Here is a 23,153-nt window from a genome sequence, read left to right on the forward strand (position 1 = left end):
AGAATTTGTTTAATGCAGCATCCAAATTTATATAGGTGTGTTTGGGTTGTTTCAAATTAAAAATATATAATTCATATATCATAGAACTGTTTGTTGTGGTGGATTGTACTGCATTGTGGGACATATTAGGTGCCTGAAGTGTACATATGAAGTAGACTCGCTCCCTCGGTCAAAATCGAGGGAACGAGGGTCTGTCCATATATAAACTTCCCTCGTCCACTTCACGAAGTGGAACGCACTTCAAAATGGTGGCAGGGATTCCCCCGAGGGGAAGTGCTTAGGGAAGTTCGCAAGTGCGTGTCTAAAAGTGGACTGGAACGCAGCCCATGTGCCATTGTGCCCTACGGTTAAGGGTATTTTCAAGGCATGACGCTAATGAGGCTTAAAGGGATAGTTCATCCAAAAATATTTTAAAAAATTTATTCACCCTCAAGTTGTTCCAAACCCGTATGAATTTCTTTCTTCTGTTGAACACAAAAGGAGATATTTTAAAGAATTTGGTAACCAGACAGTTGATGGTAGCCATTGACTTCCTTATTAGGAAAAATAATACTATGTAAGTCAATGGGTGCCGTCAACTGTCTGGTTACCAACATTCTTTAAAATATCTCCTTTTGTGTTCAACAGAAGAAAGAAAATCATACAGGTTTGGAACTACATATGGTGAGTAAATGATGACACTATTTTCATTTTTGGGTGAACTATCCCTTTAAAGCAGGCATGGGCAAACCCAGTCCTGAAAGGACTGATGTCGTGCAGAGTTTAGCCCCAACCCTAATCAACTAATAAAAATCAATAATAAATCAATAATAAATCAACTAACCCTAATAACTCCTGAACCAGCTAATCAATGTCTTCAGGATTACTAGAAAGCTTCAAGCAGGAAAGTGGGTCCTCCAGGACAGAGTTTACCCATCCCTGCTTTAAAGTACTATATTTCACCCATAAATTAAAAATCTGTCATCATTTACTGTCCCTCAGGTCATTCCAAACCTGTATGACTATCTTTCTTATTTGGAACTCAAAAGAAGATATTTTGAAAAATGTATGTTTTTATTTTTTGTTCATACATTGAAAGTCAACAACCCAATGTTGTTTTGACCCCAGCGTTGCATGGTCTGACGAGTCTCGGTTTCTTAGTGCAGCGTGCAGATGAAGGTCTGAATTTTATGCAGTGTTATTTTAGTGTCAATAGGCGCGTTTTCATTACAGATTTGCACAAAACTTTTTGCAATTTTTTTCTAAATGTCAAAAAAAATAAAAAAATATTGCGAAATGTTTTGAGGGATTTTGACCGAGGGAGCGTTTCCATTAACTGATGTTATGCGACTAAAACATATTTTTTTCCTCTCGCGATAAGTCATTTAAAAAATCATGGTGACGGATGTTGGTAGGTTTACGTACCGTATATCCCAGCCACTGCACTGGCCATTATTATTAATCGAAGGAGACGTATGTGTGTTATCCAAGCATTAATGGTAAGGAAAGACCCTTATACTTGGAGCGGCTGGTGTTTCTGGGTGTTTCTCCTTCATTTCTGCTTCGAGGTCTTGATTGTGGCATTTCTTTGAGGTTTAGAATCCAGTATTCCTGTAATTCTTTTGTCTTTTATGAATTTAATAAAGAACTCTGTCTCGTATTCTGTCCAAACACACCGCGTCATCTACGTCAGGTGACCTGTACATTTTCTGTTTTCATTCTAGTTGGTTTAGTAATTTTATTGTTTTTGTCATTCTAATCAGTTTTTGTTTGTCAATATCATTAGTTTTATGTGAACACCACGAATCCATTCTGCCATGGTCCAACGGTTCAGGCTGATGGTAGTTTAATGTGTCTCCAACCCATCCATTGATCTTCAAATCAGTTGAAGTATTATTTTTTCTCTATTTAATCTCCTGGGCTCATGTTGTTTTTGTAACTATGGACTGGTGTACAGGGGTTTCCTCAAATTTGTGCGTATATATGAACAAGACTGAGCAGCTCTGAGCCCATTTAGGGAGTTAAACTAGATGGGGATGTACTATATTTATGTTAACCTTTCTCTGGATATTGGCCTTTACCAACCTATCATTTACACAATTATTTTGCTTATTCTTTGCCTTATTACAATTAAAGAAATCATCTCAGCCTCTGGAGTAGACGTGATGATCTCAAATGTGACTTACTCTGAGAATGTGCTTCTCTGCTATCCACTCCGGCTGGACTCCTGTCCTAAAGTGCAACGTCTTACTGTAGTTAAAGTGGCAATGTATGTTTTCATGGTGCTGATGATCCTCACAACAATTTTGGGGAATCTGCTGATCATCATCTCCATCTCTCACTTCAAACATCTAAAGTCTCCAACTCATCTGATCATTCGCTCTCTGGCAGCTTGTGATTGTCTGCTGGGCTCTTTGGTCATGCCGTACAGCATGGTGCGATCTGTTGAAGGCTGCTGGTATCTGGGAGATTTTGTGTGTAAAGTGCATTCTAGTTTAGACATGACCTTCTGTATCTCTTCCATACTGCATCTCAGTTTAATATCTGTTGACAGGTACTGGGCCATTTGTGATCCTTTAAGATACAAAATGAGGGTCACAAACAACACTGTGACTGTATTTACTACATTTACATGGCTTTTTTCATTTCTCTACAGCTTTTCTATTGTGTTTACAGGGATAAATGCAGTTGGACTAGAGATGCTAATATTGCAGATTTCCTGTGTGGGAAGTTGTCTGTTGTTTTTTAACAAACAGTGGGGTCTTATATGCCCAATTATTACGTTCTTCCTCCCTGGGACGATCATGAGCTCTCTTTATATGAAAATCTTCCATGTTGCACAAAAACATGCAAAAGTTATGTCAGAAAGAGTGACTGTGGCGGCAGCAGGAGGGTTGAAGAGCCAAAGCTCTGCGCACAGAGAGAGAAAAGCAGCGAAAACTCTGGCCATTGTCATGGGTGTTTTTTATTTTTGCTGGCTTCCATATTTTACAGTTACTGCTCTCGACCCTTATTTCAATTATTTAACCCCAGCTGATGTTTTTGATGCTTTGGTTTGGTTTGCATATTTTAACTCCACTTGTAACCCCTTGATTTATGGATTTTTCTACCCTTGTTTTCAGAATGCGTTTAAGATTCTTATATGCACTTACTGTATGTCTGTGGCACCAAGGATTCAAACACCTTGACTTTTAAATGAATACGACAATCACACTTATTTCAGGCATCATAATAAAGAACAGTGATCTGTGATCTGAATCAAAATGCTAAATGCTAAAAACAATGTTGAAAATATTGAAATATTTTCATAGAAATTCTAGAAATTTGTTTGTACTATGTTCAGAAAAATACGTTCCGTTATAATACAACATACAGTCTGCATTTTTGTAAACTTAACAGTTTAAATTGAACACTAAACTCACATTTTAATGGATTTACATTAAATGGTCTCCCTTTGGAAAAACATTCTCATTTTGGCATATCCTCGTATCCTCATACTGAACAACTAAAGCTGGCCACACTTACATGATCGGTTCAAAAACTAAAAAGAGAAAAATACATTATTGGTAGGAAACCAGTAACAATTTGAAAGTTAAAATATACATCTAAGAAGGATATCTCGTACCTGTTGAGAATGTGCCGCCTGTGTAGTTGCATGGTTGAGTTCCAGAAAATCAGTATCAAAGTGGCTTTGAATGGATTTTTTTTTTTTTTTTTTTTACAGTTACAGATTAATAAATAAAAAAAAGGTGGGTTTAAAGAATTCTAAACTCAACACAAAGAAACAATTATCATAAAAAGCTTCTTTAGAACGATATGGTTCTAAAAAAACTAACTATTTGTAAAGAACCTTCTTTTTTAGAGTGCACAGTATATGATTGCAGGAAAAAATCTATTTTATTGAACATTGATGGAGCATTTTGTGCACTCTAAAAAATGCTGGATTTTATTGGGTTAGTTTCATTATTTTTACCCAGGTGCTATAGGTAGTTTTTGTGTAACTCAGTTGCTGGGTAAATTTTACTGAGAATACAAATGATGATGAGTTCTATTATTAAAGACTGTTCCCATTCTGAACTCCAGCCCCGTCTCTTTTGTAATTTTGTGGCCTCTAGGTGGAGAACAAAACAATACAGCAATACTTTTGTACCTGTAGCGATTACATTATTAAATAAAAATAGTATGAGATGACAAACTTTGCCATGCATGGCACTTTATGCTTTTGAGGTTTGGGTAAGTGTGTGTATGTAGAGGAACATTGTCATGACCTTTTTCTTTTCTTAGAAGTTTTTTATACTTTTAACTTTTTGATATTATATTATAATGGTATATGGTTTAATGCATGTTCTGATGTCTTATGAATTTGTGTAAATTATGGATTGCTGATACTCCTGTCTGCACAACAAATTTACCCTCGGGAACTAAGAAAGACACCTTAAACCAGTGGTCAGCAAAACTGCCCAAACTGGCCAGCCAGCAATAATACATGGCCCGTGCCCTCAGCCAGATTATTTTGATAGCGGCTGGTTCTGAAATAGATTTGTCATGACAGCAACAGTTACTCACAATCACTTCATCTTTAGTGATTTTGCCTTCAAAATAAAAGTACGAGAATGTTTTTGCAGCAATGTTTTATTTTGAAATGAATTGAGAGCTTTTAATTTGAAAAGTTCTGAAAGACATTCAAAAGAGTCTGTGGTTCGCTTCGTTGCAGAAAAGACACACCGGCTTTGCATTCACAAAACTAGGTAGGATGAATGCATAGTTCTCTTTCCCTTCTTCTTTGTATGCCCTATTTTCGCTGTCAACTTTCCTCTTTAGACTCTTTGATAGTGCCATTTTCTCTCACCAGCTAGCTTAAATGTTAACATCACTCTGCACACGACATAATAGCGTACCTCCAGCACGCAAACAATTAAAAAAGATTCAGTTTAGTATGTGGGGATGCCAAGGAATAATTCTAAGCATAAAAGTAGCCTACCTCAAATAATTGCAATAAGGTAGGCTCCATTGTGTAACAAGCAAATTAAATTGATACACATTTATTATTCACAATTTTGTTTTATTATTATTTTTTATCCATTCCGCATCTCCCACATATGTATGTTTTAGCAAGGCGGTCTGTGTTGGTGAATGAAGATACATGCCAGGTTACGTGTCACTACTGCTTATTAATTTCTCCAGTATAAAACCCGGACACCGACACAAAAAAGTGGCTTTTGTCAATGACTGTCTTACTACAGGATTTAACACAGAGTAACAGCTCACTACCAGTTACAAAAGACACTGTAACAGTCTGTCACAGGCAATTCTAGTTGCCTTTTTCATCAATGAATTTCTTAACTTATCTATTGACTCTGTTCTGGCCCGCCATCTAGTGGCAATTTTTTTTTTTTGGCCCAATGACAAACGTACTCGGTTACTAACGTAACCTCGGTTCTCTCTAGAAGAGGGAACGAGTACTGCGTAAGATATCTTACGCTAGGGGAAAATCCTTTTCCGCGAGATATTGAAGCCAAAAATTATCCTTAATTTTGTAATAATGCAAAACGCGTTGCAGCAGCAATGCAGACATAGGCGAGACAGCTCGCGCGCCTATTGGCTGCTCTGCGGCAACTGCAGCAGCCTATCGAGCGAGGCCTGGCGTGACGTCAGACCCAATCAGGGCACTTCGCGCCCGCTGCGTCACGTCCCGCCGAAATGGGCGTGGTCTAGGCCTATAAATATCGCTCGCAGGCAGCTATTATCTGGTTTTTCATCATCGAAGCAACCAGAGCGTGTGCATGCACGGCAAGATACGCAGTATTCGTTCCCTCTTCTAGAGAGAACCGAGGTTACGTTAGTAACCGAGTACGTTCTCTTACGAGAGGTCTTTCGTACTGCGTAAGATATCTTACGCTAGGGGACCCAATGTAAAACGCCGTGCATGCTGAGATCTGACACCAAAGACCCAAGGGCGAAAGCCCGGGGTACATATAGTGCACAATCACTCAGTGAACTCACAGAGAGTCCGGGAAGAAGGAGGGGTGCAGCCTCACTTTTCCACATAAAGTAGCGTCGATGGGACGCGAATTTCATCATACAGACAGGGCGGGGTACGGCCTGAACTGATGGGGAAAAATGTGGGTCTTACACAGTTTGCCCAGCTTTAAACTGTCGAACATTGAGCTGTGCTCAGCAAACGCAGCATTCTGAGCTGAACGCATCAGGTCAGATAATACTGGTAGTTTAGACCGACAGCAGCCTGGCCTGCAGGGCGGGAACCTCTAGGTTATAAAACCTTATAAATGTAGACGGGGAGGCCCAGCCTGCCGCCATACAAATATCTTGCAAGGCAATCCCACTTGACCAGGCCCACGAAGAGGCCATGCCTCTCGTGGAATGCGCTCTGACACCCAAAGGGCACTGCATGCCCTTGGAGGCGTATGCCAGCGCTATAGCATCAACTATCCATCTGGATAGGCTCTGTTTCGACGCGGCTAGTCCCTTAGAACGTCCGCTAAACGAAACAAAGAGCTGTTCCGTCTGTCTGAAAACAGACGAGCGAGACACATAAGCTCGTAATGCCCTGACTGGGCAAAGGAGGCTCGCGTCTCTTTCCTCATCAGGGACCGGTAGGGCTGACAGAGAGATAATCTGCGCCCTAAACGGTGTGTTGAGGGATTTTGGAACATAACCGTGCTTAGGTTTGAGTATAACTTTTGAGTCATTGGGCCCAAACTCCATGCACGCCGCGCTCACAGAGAGCGCGTGCAGATCCCCTATGCGCTTCACTGAAGCGAGAGCCAGCAAAAACACCGTTTTGAAAGACAGGTGTTTCAAATCGATTGACTGTAAAGGCTCAAATGGCGCACCTTTCATGGCTTCCAGAACCGTAGAAAGGTCCCATACGGGGACTGAGGGAGGTCTGGGAGGATTCAGTCTCTTAGCTCCTCTAAGGAAGCGGATGACTAAATCGTTCCTTCCTATTGACTGACCAAGCGTTGTTTCTGAGAACGCTGCTATAGCCGCCACATAAACTTTGAGCGTGGAGGGGGCCCTGCCCCCATCCAACAGCTCTTGTAGGAAGGAAAGCACCTCCGTCACATCACAGTTTGTGGGTGACACACCACGGGCTGTGCACCAGCTCGAAAACACTGACCATTTCGAAGAATAGAGTCGTCTTGTAGACGGAGCTCTAGCCTGCGTGATCGTGTTTAATACTCCTTTAGGGAGTCCAACATGTACCCGTTGATGGCCCAGACATGAAGGGACCATAGTTCCGGGTGAGGATGCCAGATCGAGCCGCGGGCCTGTGAGAGGAGATCTCTCCTCACTGGTACTGGCCACGGGTCAGTACTTGCTAACTGCATCACGGCTGGGAACCAAGGTTGGTTTTTCCAGAACGGTGCTACCAGCAGTACTGAGCATCCTTCTTCCCTGATCCGTTCTATCACCTGAGGCAGGAGAGAGACGGGGGGAAAAGCATAGAGCGGGCGGCGGGGCCACACATGGGCCAGCGCGCTCCTGCTCTTGGAGAAAAATTCTTGACAGTGAGCGTTTTCTTGAGACGCAAACAGGTCCACTTCCGCTCTGCCGAATTTCTTCCACAGCAGTTGGACTGTCTGTGGGTGTAGAGACCATTCGCCTGCCGGAACATTGTTCCTGGACAGTCTGTCTGGTCCTATATTCATGATCCCTGGCACGTGCGCTGCTCTGAGCGAGCGCAGGTTGCACTGAGCCCATACCAGGAGGCGTTCTGCCAGCCTGTACAGTTTCTCGGATCTGATGCCGCCCTGGCGATTTATGTAGGACACCACAGACATGTTGTCCGAACGGACCAAGACGTGGTGACCTTTTATTTGGGGACAAAAACGCGTCAGCGCGTTGTCTACTGCCAGCATTTCGAGGCAGTTTATGTGCAGGAGCTTCTCCCGTTCTGACCACTGGCCGAAGAACGGTCTGCCCTCGAGCAGCGCTCCCCATCCCGAGGTGGACGCGTCCATGGACACCACTTTCACCCTCGAGGAAGTCCCCAGGCTTACACCTGATTGGTACCAGTCGTTCGCTTTCCAGGGTTTCAGAGCTGTAACGCATTTCTGATTGACCCTGAGGCGAAGCAAACCGGGTGCCCACGCTTCGCGTGGGACTCGCGCTTTCAGCCAAAACTGCAGCGGGCGCATGCGGAGCAGACCCAGCTGGAGCACTGACGATGCTGAGGCCATGAGACCTAGCATCTTTTGAAATCTCTTGAGCGGGACAGACGCGCCGCAGCGAAAAGAGTTCGCTGTGCGTCGAATGTCTACCGCGCGCTGTTGTGATAGTCGCGCTATCATGGATAGTGAGTCCAGTTCTGTGCCCAGGAAAGATATTTTCTGACTGGGTGACAGGGAGCTCTTCGCCCAATTGACACTCAGACCCAAATCCTCGAGGTGATCGAGTAAAATGGTCGTGTGTTCTATGAGCACTGCGCGAGATTGCGCTAGAATCAGCCAATCGTCCAAATAGTTCAGCACTCGCATGCCTCTCATTCTGAGGGGTGCGAGCGCCGCATCCATGCACTTCGTAAATGTACGGGGTGCTAGGGACAAACCGAACGGCAGGACTGTGTACTGATATGCCTGGCCCTCGAAGGCGAATCTCAAATATCGCCTGTGACGTGACGCTATCTGTATTTGAAAATACGCGTCTTTCAGATCTATTGACACAAACCAATCTCCTTGGCGAATCTGCACAAGGATTTGCCTGGTCGTGAGCATCCTGAACTGTCGCTTCACAAGCACTTTGTTCAGTTGCCTTAGATCTAGTATGGGTCTGAGACCCCCGTCTTTTTTCGGTACCAGAAAGTATCTGCTGTATAGCCCTCCCTCGCTCTGATCTTGAGAGAGAGGTTCTATGGCCCCTTTGCTCAATAGTTTCGTCACTTCGGCTCGAAGTAGATGTGCTACTTCTGTTTTTACCGTGGTCTCGACGCGCGCCACATAGCGGCGAGGGCGTCGGCGAAACTGCAGCGAATAGCCTCTTTCTATAATGTTCAGCACCCACTTCGAAACCCCAGGTAGCTTTGCCCATGCGTCTGCATGGATAGCTAGGGGTCGAATACGAAGCGCGCTCCGCTCGCTCAGCGATGGAGAAGCTTCGGTGTGCTGTAAAACAAGCGTGTCGTTCGTGACATTTGAGGCATGGGGCGCGCTGATGACAGCGGGCAGATTGCCCGCGCTCGACTCCTCTGCGGTGGTTAACCGCGAGGGGGAGGGCTGGGCGGTTCCCGTGGGAACTGTCATGTCTATGTGTGGATGTGGGCGCGGGACAGCGGGCACATTTATCACACCGAAAGCATCGTTCGCTTGCGTGAAGCGAGTGCACGTTGGTTTCGTTTTTACAGAAACCGTGAGACATGCATAACGTGGTGTTAGTGGGCACTGGGTAGTGGGCACGTTCACCATGTTTGAAGCGCAACCGATCTGAGTCGGTTTTATGTGCGCGAGCCCTGTGTGACAGGCTGTGCTTATGTGTAGGGATGGGCACTGGGCAGTGGGCATTCTTACTACACACGAAACACCATCGGCCGTGGCCGGGACACCAGAAAATACACTCTTTTGGGGATTTATCTGGGTAGCCGTGAAAACGGCATTTGTGTGCAGGCAAGCGGGTGACAGAACCGACTTGTTGGCTGCAGAAAACACTGGAACAGTCACATTTTCTGGAACTGGACGAGCGAATAGCTTTGGTGTGAGTCCGGCCGCAGCGGGACTGGAACACCGTCGTTTTCCTAGCTGTGCTAGGACGACTTCGGGGCCTCGGGCTTCACCGTGATCCTAGGTCGCGAGCCGCGTCCTGCGGGGCGGCGACCGGATGAGCGGGAGCGCGGTCTCGCGCTTCTGGCCTGGCGGCGCTGTGAAGTGGAGGCAGTGGACGGTGGCTGTGGCTGTGAGCTCTGAGCAGACGGTTTCGCACGGCCTGCTGCAGAGCTGGAGCGCTTCGGGAGGAAGTGCTTCATAGCCTGAGACGCTTTCTGTACCTCTGCGAATCTCTCCGCGAAATCCTTGACGGAGGATCCAAAGAGGCCTGTGGCGGAAAGCGGGGCGTCGAGGAACGCGGTGCGTTCAGACTCGGCCATTTCCGAGAGCGTCAGCCAGAGATGTCTCTCAGACACGGTGAGAGAAGCCATAGTCCGTCCAATGGCTTGTGCTGCGGACTTAGTAGCACGAAGAGCGAGGTCCGTGGCACTCCTTAAGTCCGGCACGCAGATCGCGTCAGGTCCTTCCTCATCCAGCTTACGGAGGAGATCGGCCTGGAAGATCTGGAGCGTTGCCATGGTGTGCAACGCTGACGCAGCTTGCCCGGCGGCGGAGAAAGCGCGGTGGAGCAAGCTTGACGTCGTGCGGCAAGCTTTAGAGGGTAGGGCCGGCTTAGCGCGCCGTCCAGCGAAGGGCGGGCATAAGTGGGCCGCTATCGCCTCTTCAACCGGCGGCAGCGAGAGGTATCCTTTGTTCTTGGCATCGTCAACGGCGGAGAATGCCAAAGAAACAGCAGGACGCACTCTAGCAGAATAGGGGGCGCTCCAGGACTTGGCGACTTCTTCGTGTAACTCAGGAAGAAAAGGCGCCGGTCTGGACACAGGCGAAGCGCGCTCCCCAGGCAGGAAAAATCCATCCAGCCGGTTGTGAGCGGGCTGCTCAGGCGAAGACCACTCGAGGCCGAGGCTCGCCGCGGCCTGTGCGAGTACTCGCATGAGTTCCGTCTCAATGGAAGCTCTCTTGCCTGACGAAGTGCGGGCAGGGGGTGCGGGGTCCTCAGAGCCCGCCCAATCCTCACTGCCTGACGCCAGGATAGAGCAGGAATCATCCTCTCCCAGCAGGGCTTCCTCATCCGCGATATCAACGGAAGCGGCGGCAGACGGCGGCCGCTGTCCGTCAGGAAGCGAAACAGAAGAAGCCGGGGAAGCAAGCGGGCGAACCGGCGAGCTTTGGCGGCTGAGGGAGGGTTCCGGGGCCCGCTGGGCACGGCGCTTTTTACGGCGCGACGCCGCGGCGGGCGGGGGAGCAGTCTCGGTGAAGACGGCTAGGCGAGTCCTCAGAGTCGCCATTGCCATCAGCTCGCAGTGAGGGCATCCGCCGTCAGCGAGCGCGAGAGCTGCATGTTCCTCACCCAGGCAGGAAACGCAGATCACGTGGCGGTCCCCGTCGCTGAGTGTGGCTCTGCACGAGCCGCAGGAAGGCATCTTTAAAAAGACGCTAGCTCTTTTAGAAATGTGTGTCGCGGCGGCGACACACACACACAGAAATACAGTGTAATTAAAAGAGAAGGATATAAGCGCCGGAAAGCGCAGCAGGAAGGCGGCGCGGCCAGCGACTTCAGTGACTCGTCCCGCTGAAGGTGCTCTCTCTCGACGGCGCGGCTTCTAATCCAGCTCCAGCGATGCGTGTGCTTCGCTTGAAGGATGAAAAATCAGATAATAGCTGCCTGCGAGCGATATTTATAGGCCTAGACCACGCCCATTTCGGCGGGACGTGACGCAGCGGGCGCGAAGTGCCCTGATTGGGTCTGACGTCACGCCAGGCCTCGCTCGATAGGCTGCTGCAGTTGCCGCAGAGCAGCCAATAGGCGAGCGAGCTGTCTCGCCTATGTCTGCATTGCTGCTGCAACGCGTTACAAAATTAAGGATAATTTTTGGCTTCAATATCTCGCGGAAAAGGATTTTCCCCTAGCGTAAGATATCTTACGCAGTACGAGAGACCTCTCGTAAGAGAACTTACTTGCCAACCCCTGCTTTAAACTTTGAACCCTCTCACACACCAACCCAGCGCTGGGTCAGTGTCATTGAATGGATTGGAACAGACATATAGCCTTGATACCAGTTGTCTTCTCAAAGATTCACAGACCACACCATCTGCCACATTGTAGAAATTCACCTCTAGCCAGCAATCATAAGACTCATGCTTTTTTTTTAATGCCAGGTTAGGGTTACAAACATTTATTTCATCGTCTCTTGCCCTCTATAGCCTTGGACACCCCATGTTTAAAACTCTAGTTCCGCCATTGATCACTACACACAGTTGAAGTATTAATTTGATCATTTTAATCTCCTGAGTTTATGTTGTTTTTGTAACTATGGGTTACATGGACTGGTGTACAGGGGTTACCTCGAATCTGAGCATAAATGGACACAACTGAGCTGCTCTGAGTACATTTAGGGAGTAAAACTAGATGGGCATGTTCACTTTTCTCTCAATATTGATCTTCACCAAACTATAATTTACAAAATTATTCTGTATTTATGTTGGTTTATAAATGTCTGCTTTTTTATGGTTACAAAGAAAATCATCTCAGCCTCTGGAGTAGACGTGATGACGTCAAATGAAACTGACTCTGAGAATGTGTTTCTCTGCTATCCACTCCGGCTGGACTCCTGTGCGAAATTGCATCGTCTTACTGTAGTTAAAGTGGCAATGTATGTTTTCATGGTGCTGATGATCCTCACAACAGTTTTGGGGAATCTGCTGATCATCATCTCCATCTCTCACTTCAAACATCTAAAGTCTCCAACTCATCTGATCGTTCGCTCTCTGGCAGCTTGTGATTGTCTGCTGGGCTCTTTGGTCATGCCGTACAGCATGGTGCGATCTGTTGAAGGCTGCTGGTATCTGGGAGATTTTGTGTGTAAAGTTCATTTTAGTTTAGACATGACCTTCTGTATCTCTTCCATACTGCATCTCAGTTTAATATCTATTGACAGGTACTGGGCCATTTGTGATCCTTTAAGGTACAAAATGAGGGTCACAAACAACACTGTGACTGTATTTACTACATTTACATGGCTGTTTTCATTTGTGTACAGCTTTTATGTTGTGTTTTCAGGGATAAATGCAGTTGGACTAGAGATGCTTATATTGCAGATTTCCTGTGTGGGAAGTTGTGTTCTGTTTTTTAACAAACAGTGGGGTCTTATATGTCCAATTCTCACATTCTTCCTTCCTGGAACGATCATGAGCTCTCTTTATATGAAAATCTTCCATGTTGCAAGAAAGCATGCAACGGTAATGTCAGAAAGAGTGACTGTGGCGGCAGCAGGAGGGTTGAAGAGCCAAAGCTCTGTTCAAAGAGAAGGAAAAGCAGCGAAAACTCTGGCCATTGTCATGGGTGTTTTTTATCTTTGCTGGCTGCCTTTTTTTACTGTTACTGCTCTCGACCCTTTTTACAATTATTTAACCCCAGCTGATGTTTTTGAGGTTGTAATTTGGTTTGCATATTTTAACTCCACTTGTAACCCCTTGATTTATGGCTTTTTCTACCCTTGTTTTCAGAATGCATTTAAGGTTCTTATATGCACTTATGTTTGTGGCATCAAGGATTCAAACACATTGACTTTTGAATGAATATGACACTCACACTTATTTCAAGCATCACAATAAAGTTTTTTTTTAATGTAATTCTTTTTAGTTCATATATGCTAAAGCCATTTTTAAAATGTTTCTGTTTCTTATGAACTTTCTGCATTTATTGGAAGCAGTGATATGAATATTTTTTAGTAATCTGGTGAAAAAGAGGGGCTGGGACATGACATGACATAAAATATGTTATATGTTAAAATATGTTAAGTTATAATAAAACATCTTATATAGCCTGCTTTTTAATACATAATCGAGACTCAAGAAATAAAACACTCTCTGCTATCACAACTGCATTACTATTTTTCTAGTTTAGTGTAACCTGTGGCAAATGAAAAATAAGTAAAAAAGTTCATCATTGATTTATTCATATTTAAATGTTATTTAGACTGTTATTCAATCTATACAGCCTTTTATAGTCAACTTTCAAGTCTGTCTGTATTAAACAGATTATTGTGTTAGTACTCTTTGACGTCTGTTATAGTACATTTTCCATGCTATTACCATGGGCACCTGCAGGATTTCATGCATAGAGGGGGATTTTGTTTTTTGGCACAAACAAGTCTAAAAGTTTTTTTTTTTTTTAATTCAATATACACTCATGTAGCCTAACTATTATGCACGAATGAGACTCTTCGGACCAAAAGATATGTGAAAGCAACGGTAGAGCAGAGCAAAATTATTGTATGTCTTGACACGTTTTAAATATGTTTAAACTCAAAAACTTAAGAAATAGCTTCAGATGATTCAGCGAGAGAGCAGTCCGAACGAATGGGAATGGATTCAGACTGTTTTGACTAATTGAAAAGAATGAATTGACTCGAAATCGATGAATGATTAAATCACATCACTGGTTCAGTCAACAGAAAAATGTGACACACAATAACTAAATATTTAATATTAAATAAATATTAAATAAGCTAAAATATTTGCATTGAAAACATTTCCCAGGTCAGTTGGAGTGCTCATGGTATATGCAGTGCATCAGCCATACAGCTGCAAGCCAGTGCAAATCCGTGTGACTCCCTCAGTAGAAATCGTGAACTTGCGGATCGTCCATGGCCCCCCTCAGTAGAAATCGTGTTCCGTTGGGGGTCCCCTTCGGTAGAGATGCATGCCTTGTGTGCCCGTCCACTAAGCCACTGCTGCGGGGCAGAGTCTTCGCTAGCAAAAGGTGGTGACAATACGATTTCAACCAAGGGGGACACCCCCACCCCCAACATGACATCCATGAATGTCATTTATAAATGTTACTAATTTCAGGGACTGTTCAGGGAAGGAGGTGCGCCGGGAACCAGCGAACGTTCAACAAGGAGGCGGGCCGGGAGCCAGCAAACTCGAGCTGCTGGAGATGGAGATCCAGGTGGAGCTGACAAGCCAAAGAGCCCACGCGACATCTCTGGCACTGGAGACCGAGGCGGAGCCACAGCGATGAGCATCTGAGGTGGAACATGGGAGCCTTAGGACTGAGATGGAGCCAGTGGGACTGAAGATGAAGGCGGAACCGGGGGAAAGATGAAGACGGAGCCAAAGGTGCAGGCAGGATGACATCTGACCAAGGCAAAGCCGTTGGGACAAAGTAGCCTGGTGGAGCCGTCAGGACGATGGTTTCTGGTGGAGCCGAGAGAGGGAGGAGCCAAGGCAGACAGACCATGGTGGAGTGACGGGCTCGTAGGTAGGAAGCGGAGCCAGGGGGAACCTCCCTAGTGGACAGAGCTGGAGGACTGAAGCTCCGATGCCATTCCTCACAAAAAGGTGTTGGAAATGCAGAGGTGCTGAAGTGAACCAGCAGAGGCGGGCTGAGGAACTGGCTGATCTTGGAAGAGGAGCTAGGAGAAGGAGGCTGGGAAGGATCATAGGGAGCACAGGCCACAAGGGACTTGGCGGAACCAACAGGGATCAGGAGATTCAGGGCTTTCCGGAACCAGCGGGGAAACAGGAGATTCAGGGATGGGCAGAACCAGCGGGGGTAGGAGAAACAGGGAATTTACCTCCTTAAACACCTCCAATAGTTCGTCCATATAATTTACAGAGGCCATATACCATATACAGTACTTCAAAGTGGCGGGTTTGTGGACAGGGCTTCCCTCACAGCCCTCGAACTCCACAAGCACTCCCTCTGTGACGGAGGTGTTGCGCGCTTACGCACCTGGTCAGACTCTCCGTGTGGATCTGGCTCCGGAGCAATGTCACTTTATGTCCTCGTGGGCTCGGGCTCGTCCATCATGCCAGGCCGATCTCCATAGTCTGCTGTGGGCTCTTGCAACTCCACTGTGCAGCTCAAGGGCAATGGATGGCTGGTCTCTGGATGTGGAGTGGGGCTGGTGTGGTCCTCAGCCAGACAAATGGTGAATGGGGAATCACGGTTCACCAGCACCCACTCCAAAAATGTGGCGAAGTCTTCATTTTTATGGTTGTGATGTCAGAACTAGTCATTCTTTCAAAGGTTCATTTTGGAGTGAGGAGGGGTTTTTTTCTAGGTCTGGAAGTTAGAATATGTATATTTTATCACACTCTATTTATTTATTTTTATACGACCAATGCCTTTAAGGTTAGAGGACACATGTTTCAATAAATATTTTTTGTAACTATGGGTTACATTCTCTGCTGTCCACTCCTGCTGGACTCCTGTCCTAAAGTACAATGTCTTGCTGTGGTTAAAGTCGCAATGTATGTTTTCTATGTCCTGATGATCCTTACAACATTTTTTGGGAATTTTTTTATCTCATAATATTCTCGTAAAAGAGAGAAGTGAACCGCGCTGCTTCTCTCGTGAAAAGTGAATCACAGTTTCCCTGTTCCACAGCATGTGATTGGCTGTTCACTTCTGATGTCACACCTAAACTCAGGATCAAAGCCTATGTTGACAGAGAAAGTTGATGATCAGCATCATGGTACCAACAAAGTCTGATTAGATTGGTTTGGTTTTGTCAACTCGAAACTAATCCTGTAACCCTGAGTTTGTTTAACTACCATCATAGTACGGGCCCCAGAGCAGAAACACAACAACTACAACTGAAGCCCGCCACACAGATTCGAGGTAACCCCTGTACACTAGTCCATGTAACCCATAATTACAAAAAAGTTAAATGTTATTTATTGAAACATGTGTCCTCTAACCCTTAAGGCATTGGTCATATAAAAATATAAATGATATAATATACATATTCTAACTTCCAAAAAAAAAAAAAATCCTCCTCACTCCAAAATGACCAGTTCTAAAATCACAACTATAAAAAGGAAGACTCGTGCTGGTCAACTAGCATGCGCATTCTGCACCTGCGTGTAAAGGAGATATTTAAGCCAACATATTCGTCTATATTCATCATTCAAAAAGTGCAAATGAAAACTAACACTATACAAACCATAAACAAAGTAACGCTTGCTTAACGTTTTGAATATCAATCATGCTTATAACGTTCTTTATTCCACTCCGCTCATGTTATTATGAAAATATTTGCGCAGTGGAATGCTCAGGTAAGATGACGTAAGATTAGAACAGCCTTCTGTCTGTGCCATCATTACTTTGCTTGCTTTTATCACTTTTGCTCTTATTCTCGTGTACTGACTTTGCATCTGACTAGAGCCAACGGTGGCGGAACACACCGAAAAAACAAAGCAGGACGATGTTTGTTTATGATTGATGCGAGAGATTTGGGAGATTTCCCATGTTCACAGGAAGGAATCTGGTTGTTTGTGAATAAATATCTTAGTGTATGGTGTGCTTTCACAACACAGCACCCCACACACTAGAGGAACAACACGGTTAAGTTTATGATTTTTGTGGTCTCTCACATTTTGAAAATCTTGTACGAAAATCTGTTACTGTGTCCCAGCTTTGATTTACAGCCACAGCCTTAGATGAAATCAACTGCAAATAAGAGAACACATTAAATCTCTCAAAAAATGTATTTTGTCTTACTATTTGCTTTTATTTTTTTCTGTTGTTTTGTTGTGACTTTAGTTGCTTGTTTTGTGATGTTCAGAGTACTGACCCTGACTTTATTGTTTATGTTACTATGGGTTACATCGACAGATGTAGGAGGGTTAACTCAAACTTCTGAGAGTATATATGAACAAGACTGAGATACTCCATTTATAGAGTTAGGCCAGATGGGGATGTACTATATACATGTAAACCTTTCTTTGGATGTTGCCCTTTACCAAACTACCATTTACAAAATTACTTTGCTTATCCTTTGCTTTATTAAAATTAAAAAAATCATCTCATCAGGAGTAGACGTGATGATCTCAAATGTGACTTACTCTGAGAATGTGCTTCTCTGCTATCCACTCCGGCTGGACTCCTGTCCTAAAGTATATCGTCTTATTGTAGTTAAAGTGGCAATGTATATTTTCATGGTGCTGATGATCCTCACAACAGTTTTTGGGAATCTGGTGATCATCATCTCCATCTCTCACTTCAAACATCTACAGTCTCCAACTCATCTGATCGTTCGCTCTCTGGCTGCTAGTGATTGTCTGCTGGGCTCTTTGGTCATGCCGTACAGCATGGTGCGATCTGTTGAAGGCTGCTGGTATCTGGGAGATTTTGTGTGTAAAATGCATTCTAGTTTAGACTTGACCTTCTGTATCTCTTCCATACTGCATCTCAGTTTAATATCTGTTGACAGGTACTGGGCCATTTGTGATCCTTTAAGATACAAAATGAGGGTCACAAACAACACTGTAACTGTATTTACTACATTTACATGGCTTTTTTCATTTGTCTACAGCTTTTCTATTGTGTTTACAGGGATAAATGCAGTTGGAATAGAAATGCTAATATTGCAGGTTTACTGTGTGGGAAGTTGTGTTCTGTTTTTTAACAAACAGTGGGGTCTTATAGCTCCAATTCTCACATTCTTTCTTCCCGGGGCAATCATGAGCTCTCTATATATGAAAATCTTCCATGTTGCAAGAAAACATGCAAAGGTAATGTCAGAAAGAGTGACTGTGGCGGCAGCAGGAGGGTTGAAGAGTTTCTCTGCTCAAAGAGAGAGAAAAGCAGCAAAAACTCTGGCCATTGTCATGGGTGTTTTTTTGTTCTGCTGGCTGCCTTTTTTTACTGTTACTGCTCTCAGCTCTTTTTTCACACTTTTAACCCCCGCTGATTTTTTTGATGCTTTGGTTTGGTTTGGATATTTTAACTCTACTTGTAATCCTTTGATTTATGGATTTTTCTACCCTTGTTTTCAGAATGCATTTAAGATTCTTATATCGGTGGCATCAAGTATTCAAACACCTTGACTTTTAAATGAATGCTGCTCACACTTTTTTTAGGCATCACAATAAATATTTTTCTGTAATTCCTTTATATCCTATAGTATATTTTGGAAATATATTATGTTTCTTATGAACTTTCTGAATTTACTGGAAGTAATGATCTTAATATTTCTGGTGGAATATATGTATATATGAAGATTTCAGATGCAAAAGCCCCTAAGTGCCATCTGAAATTTTCTTCTAAAATGAGCATTTTTATCAAGCTCATATATTGTATGTTACGACCTTTGATGGAAATTTATTGTCTAGGAATTTTAAAAGGAGTAACATTGAGATGACCAAGGGAAAAAACTTAAGTATGTGGCAAGAGAAACACAAGTACATGTTTAGCGCACTTCACTATACTAGTGTATCTAACACATAAAACTCCTACGTGCAAAGTATGTATGTCACGTGACTTACTAGGCTGTTCCACGTCTCCGTTGTCTGAAAGACAGCAGTCAGTTTAAGTGGAGCTTAAGCGGGCTAAAAGTGTCAAAGACACTCGTTCAACAAGAACACAGATGTCACCAATAACAATCCTTACACAGATCATTCTAACAACTCTCACGGAAGTCTCGTAAGCATTTAAAGTAGTAGCAGAACACAGACAAAACAACACAACAAGTGACACGCCAAGTCAAACAGCTAACTCTTCCAGTTGCCGCTTCCGTTTTAAATGCATCGGAGCAGATAGTGACTGGCGGAGATCCCACGACGTCACAGGCGACCAACGATGATTGACAGGCACATCCACCAATAGAGTTCCGAAAGTAGGCGGTACCTAGAAGTGCTAAAAGTGACAAAGAAAAATAGAACAAAAGAACATACACAAGGAAAACAGTGTACAGTTTGTAACACTCCCCCACTTAAGAATAAACTTTTGGAAAAACACAAAAAGCTTATACTCTTGAAAGAGCATCCGCTAAGACGTTGTCAACGCCCCTCTTGTGTCATATATCTAAACTGTAACTCTGCAGAAAGAGTGACCACCGCGTCAATCTCTGATTATGATTGTACAACTTTGAAAGAAATGTCAAAGGACTGTGATCCGTAAAAACTACCAAAGGTTGCACACTAGATCCTACATAGACCTCAAAATGTTGTAATGCAAAAATTAGAGCAAGCGTCTCCTTTTCAATGACTGAATAGTTTAACTGATTCTTGTTAAACTTCCTAGAGAAATAACTTACTGGATGAGCTATACCCTGCTAATCATCCTGTAATAAAACAGCACCAGCCCCGACATTACTTGCATCCACCTCAAGTTTAAATGGACGTTCTAAATCAGGAGCTGCAAGAACAGGTGAACTACTTAATAGTGTTTTCACACTCTCAAATGCGTATTGGCATTCTGCACTCCACACAAAAGCAGTAGAAGGACTTAAAAGTGAAGTTAAAGGACTAACCACAGACGAAAAATTTCTGCAGAAGCTGCGGTAATATCCAGCCATTCCGAGAAATCTTCGGAGTTCACGTCGAGTCGTGGGAACTGGAAACTTCGATATAGCCTCAACTTTCGCTTCAACTGGTCGAACTTGACCATGCCCCACCTCCTTTCCCAAATACATCACCTTAGCCTGACCGAACTCACACTTGGCCAAGTTAAGGGTCAAGGAAGCACTCGCAAAACGCTCAAATACAGCACGTAATGACTTCATATGTTCATCCCAATCTCTGGAATAAACAACAACATCATCCAAATAAGCACTACAATTAGGAATGCCAGCTAAAACTGTGTTTACCAACCTCTGAAAGGTAGCAGGCGCGTTTCGGAGTCCGAACGCCATGGCCGTATATTGTGCAAACGAATCTGGAGTGATAAAAGCAGCAATGTCAGAAGCTCTGGATGTAAGTGGTACTTGCCAGTAGCCTTTGAGCATATCTAATTTACTCACAAACTTTGCATATCCTACATTATCCACGCAATCCTCCATCCTAGGAAGTGGATAATTATCAGGAACCGTAAGTGAATTTACTTTCCTAAAATCTGTGCAAAACCTAAAAGAACCATCTGGTTTCGGTACCAAAATACATGGAGAACTCCACGAACTAGAGCTAGGCTTGGCAAGACCATTCTTCAGCAAGTAATCAACTTCTTGTCGCATAATTGAACGCTTAACTGAATTCACTCTATATGCATGCTGTCGGATCGAACTATCATCTTTAACATCAATATCGTGCTGAATGACATTAGTTAACTCAGGTACGTCTTTAAACAGACACTCAAATTCAGAAATGAGCCTCACTATATCACATTTCTGATCAATAGACAAATTCGTTAAATGTGAATCAAGATCTTTCAAGATTACAGAATTGCACAACCTCACAGTCGTCTGAGAAATATTCTGAAACATAACTCCATCTTCTTCAGCATCAGTAATAGGCTTTTCTGTCACAACAGCAACAGAAATAACAGCAGTGTCTGGAGTTTTGTCATTCACATCAGTTTGTGATCTCGAATGATAAAGTTTCAGCATGTTTACATGACAAACGCGAATTTTTCGTTTTCGGTCAGGAGTACAAATAACATAATTTGTTTCATTCAATTTCTCTTTCACTACATAAGGACCGAAAAATCGAGTCGACAGTGAAGAACCAGGAATAGGCAAGAAAATCAGAACCAAGTCACCAGGCTTAAAAGATCGCTTAACAGCCTTTTTGTCAAATGTTCGTTTCATGCCTTTTTGCGCATTGGCAAGAGACTCTCTTGCGACTGAGCAAGCTGTATGCAAACGCTTCCGAAACTTCGTTACGTACTCCAGTACATTTGCTTTCAAACTGTCTTTTTCCAGAATTTGGTCTTTTAAAACTTTCAATGGACCACGTACCTGGTGTCCGAAAACCAATTCAGCTGGACTAAAACCAAGCGACTCTTGAACGCTTTCTCTGATAGCGAACATCAGCATGGGAATACCATCATCCCACTCGTTACCGGTCTGCATGCAATATTTTCGCAACATCGACTTCAGCGTTTGGTGAAAACGTTCCAGGGTGCCTTGGCTTTCTGGATGGAACGCAGTGGAAGTACGATGTTTAATTCCCAAAGTCTGCATGACTTGATTAAAAAGATTGGACGTAAAATTTATTGCCTTGGTCGCTTTGCACCACTTTAGGCAAACCAAATGTCGAGAAAAACTTAACTAATGCCTTGACAACAACAGGTGCAGTGATTTTTCTTAAAGGTATTGCTTTAGGAAATCGGGTGGCTAGACACATCACTGTTAGTAGAAACTGATTACCACTTTTTGACTTTTTCAAAGGTCCTACGCAGTCAATAAGGACATGTTCGAATGGTTCGGTTACGGATGTAACCCTCGTTCCCTGAGTGGGAACGGAGACGTTACGTCAATCGTCGTCATCCGACGTAACTCGGAGTGACCACGAAAGGGAACGTCTCGGTTACGGATGTAACCCTCGTTCCCTGAGTGGGAACGGAGACGTTACGTCAATCGTCGTCATCCGACGTAACTCGGAGTGACCACGAAAGGGAACAGGTATTGGGTTTAACGGTGCTGGAGGAACAACCTGATTTGGCTTTCCCGCAATTTGGCATACGTTACAAGATCGACAATAGTGCGTTACATCAGATTTCAGTCCAGGCCAGAAAAAGTGCTTTAAAATCCGGTTGTAAGTTTTCCTTATACCCAAATGACCCGACAGTGGATGATCATGTGCCAAGCACAACACATGTGGGCGATATGGGACAGGAACCACAACCTGATAAAAAACATCCCATTCGTCTTGGTCAGGTGATGAACACCACTTACGCATCAACAGATCATTTTCTAAAATATAGGCACTTTGTTTCGTCTTAGCCAAATCGTGCGGAACTACAGAATTAAAAAGTGTAGTCAAGGTTTCATCTTTTTTCTGTGCAGTGATTAATTCCTCTCGTGTGATTTTTAAAATCAACGAATTCGTGTCATTTAAATAAGAATTTTTCACCCTTTCTGGTTTCTTTTTCTCATGGTCCAAATTTTCCTCTCCGTCTACGACAGAAGAAAAAAAAGAATCATTCAAAGCAAACTCTTTACGCGACTGAGCACGAGTGACAGCGCAGGCAGGAAAAACATGAGGATAAGCTTCACCAACCTCATCAGATGCACCTTCTGACGGTTTGTCCAGAACTTCCAATAATGGCATCACTTTCCCTCCGGCTAAATCATTGCCTAGGATTAAATCTACCCCTTTCATAGGCAGTGAAGTACAAACTGCAACTCGGACAAGTCCAGAACACAAGTCACTTTTCAAATGCAAATTATGCAGGGGCCTTTTTACACATCCCATTTCAATTCCTTGCACTAAAACGCTGGAATGACATGAAGTCTCATCAGAAAATTTCATTGCACTTTCAACAATAAAACTTTGCATAGACCCTGTGTCACGAAGCATTGTGATTTCTTTTTGATCATCATCACTACCAGTCAAAGAAACTAACCCCTTAAGAATAAAAGGACGGAACGTTTCATCCACATCCTCTTTGGAGTGTACAGCCACAGTCTGTTTACAAGTCTTTACAAACCCTACCGGTTTAGC

The 23,153-nt window shown here is 43.9% G+C and overlaps 2 protein-coding genes and 1 pseudogene across 3 annotated transcripts; all 3 read left to right on the forward strand.

The window, feature by feature from the left end:
- Positions 1-2,144: 2,144 nt before the first annotated feature.
- LOC309482338 (trace amine-associated receptor 4-like) lies at positions 2,145-3,178 on the forward strand (annotated as a pseudogene). Its single transcript has one exon. The product of its transcript is annotated as a trace amine-associated receptor 4-like (transcript).
- A 1,265-nt stretch (positions 3,179-4,443) lies between these two features.
- LOC309482830 (trace amine-associated receptor 4-like) lies at positions 4,444-13,337 on the forward strand (the record flags this gene model as incomplete). The annotated part of the gene is made up of 2 exons (XM_082148383.1): positions 4,444-4,727; positions 12,279-13,337. Exon 2 carries the CDS (start codon positions 12,309-12,311, stop codon positions 13,335-13,337), a length of 1,029 nt encoding a protein of 342 aa, XP_082004509.1. The 5' UTR covers positions 4,444-4,727; positions 12,279-12,308.
- A 4,257-nt stretch (positions 13,338-17,594) lies between these two features.
- LOC309482339 (trace amine-associated receptor 4-like) lies at positions 17,595-18,599 on the forward strand (the record flags this gene model as incomplete). The annotated part of the gene is made up of 1 exon (XM_082147687.1): positions 17,595-18,599. One exon carries the CDS (start codon positions 17,595-17,597, stop codon positions 18,597-18,599), a length of 1,005 nt encoding a protein of 334 aa, XP_082003813.1.
- Positions 18,600-23,153: the final 4,554 nt, after the last annotated feature.

Source organism: Leuciscus leuciscus (assembly GCF_965113295.1).
Source record: "Leuciscus leuciscus genome assembly, chromosome: 19".
In the NCBI taxonomy this organism is placed as follows: domain Eukaryota; kingdom Metazoa; phylum Chordata; class Actinopteri; order Cypriniformes; family Leuciscidae; genus Leuciscus; species Leuciscus leuciscus.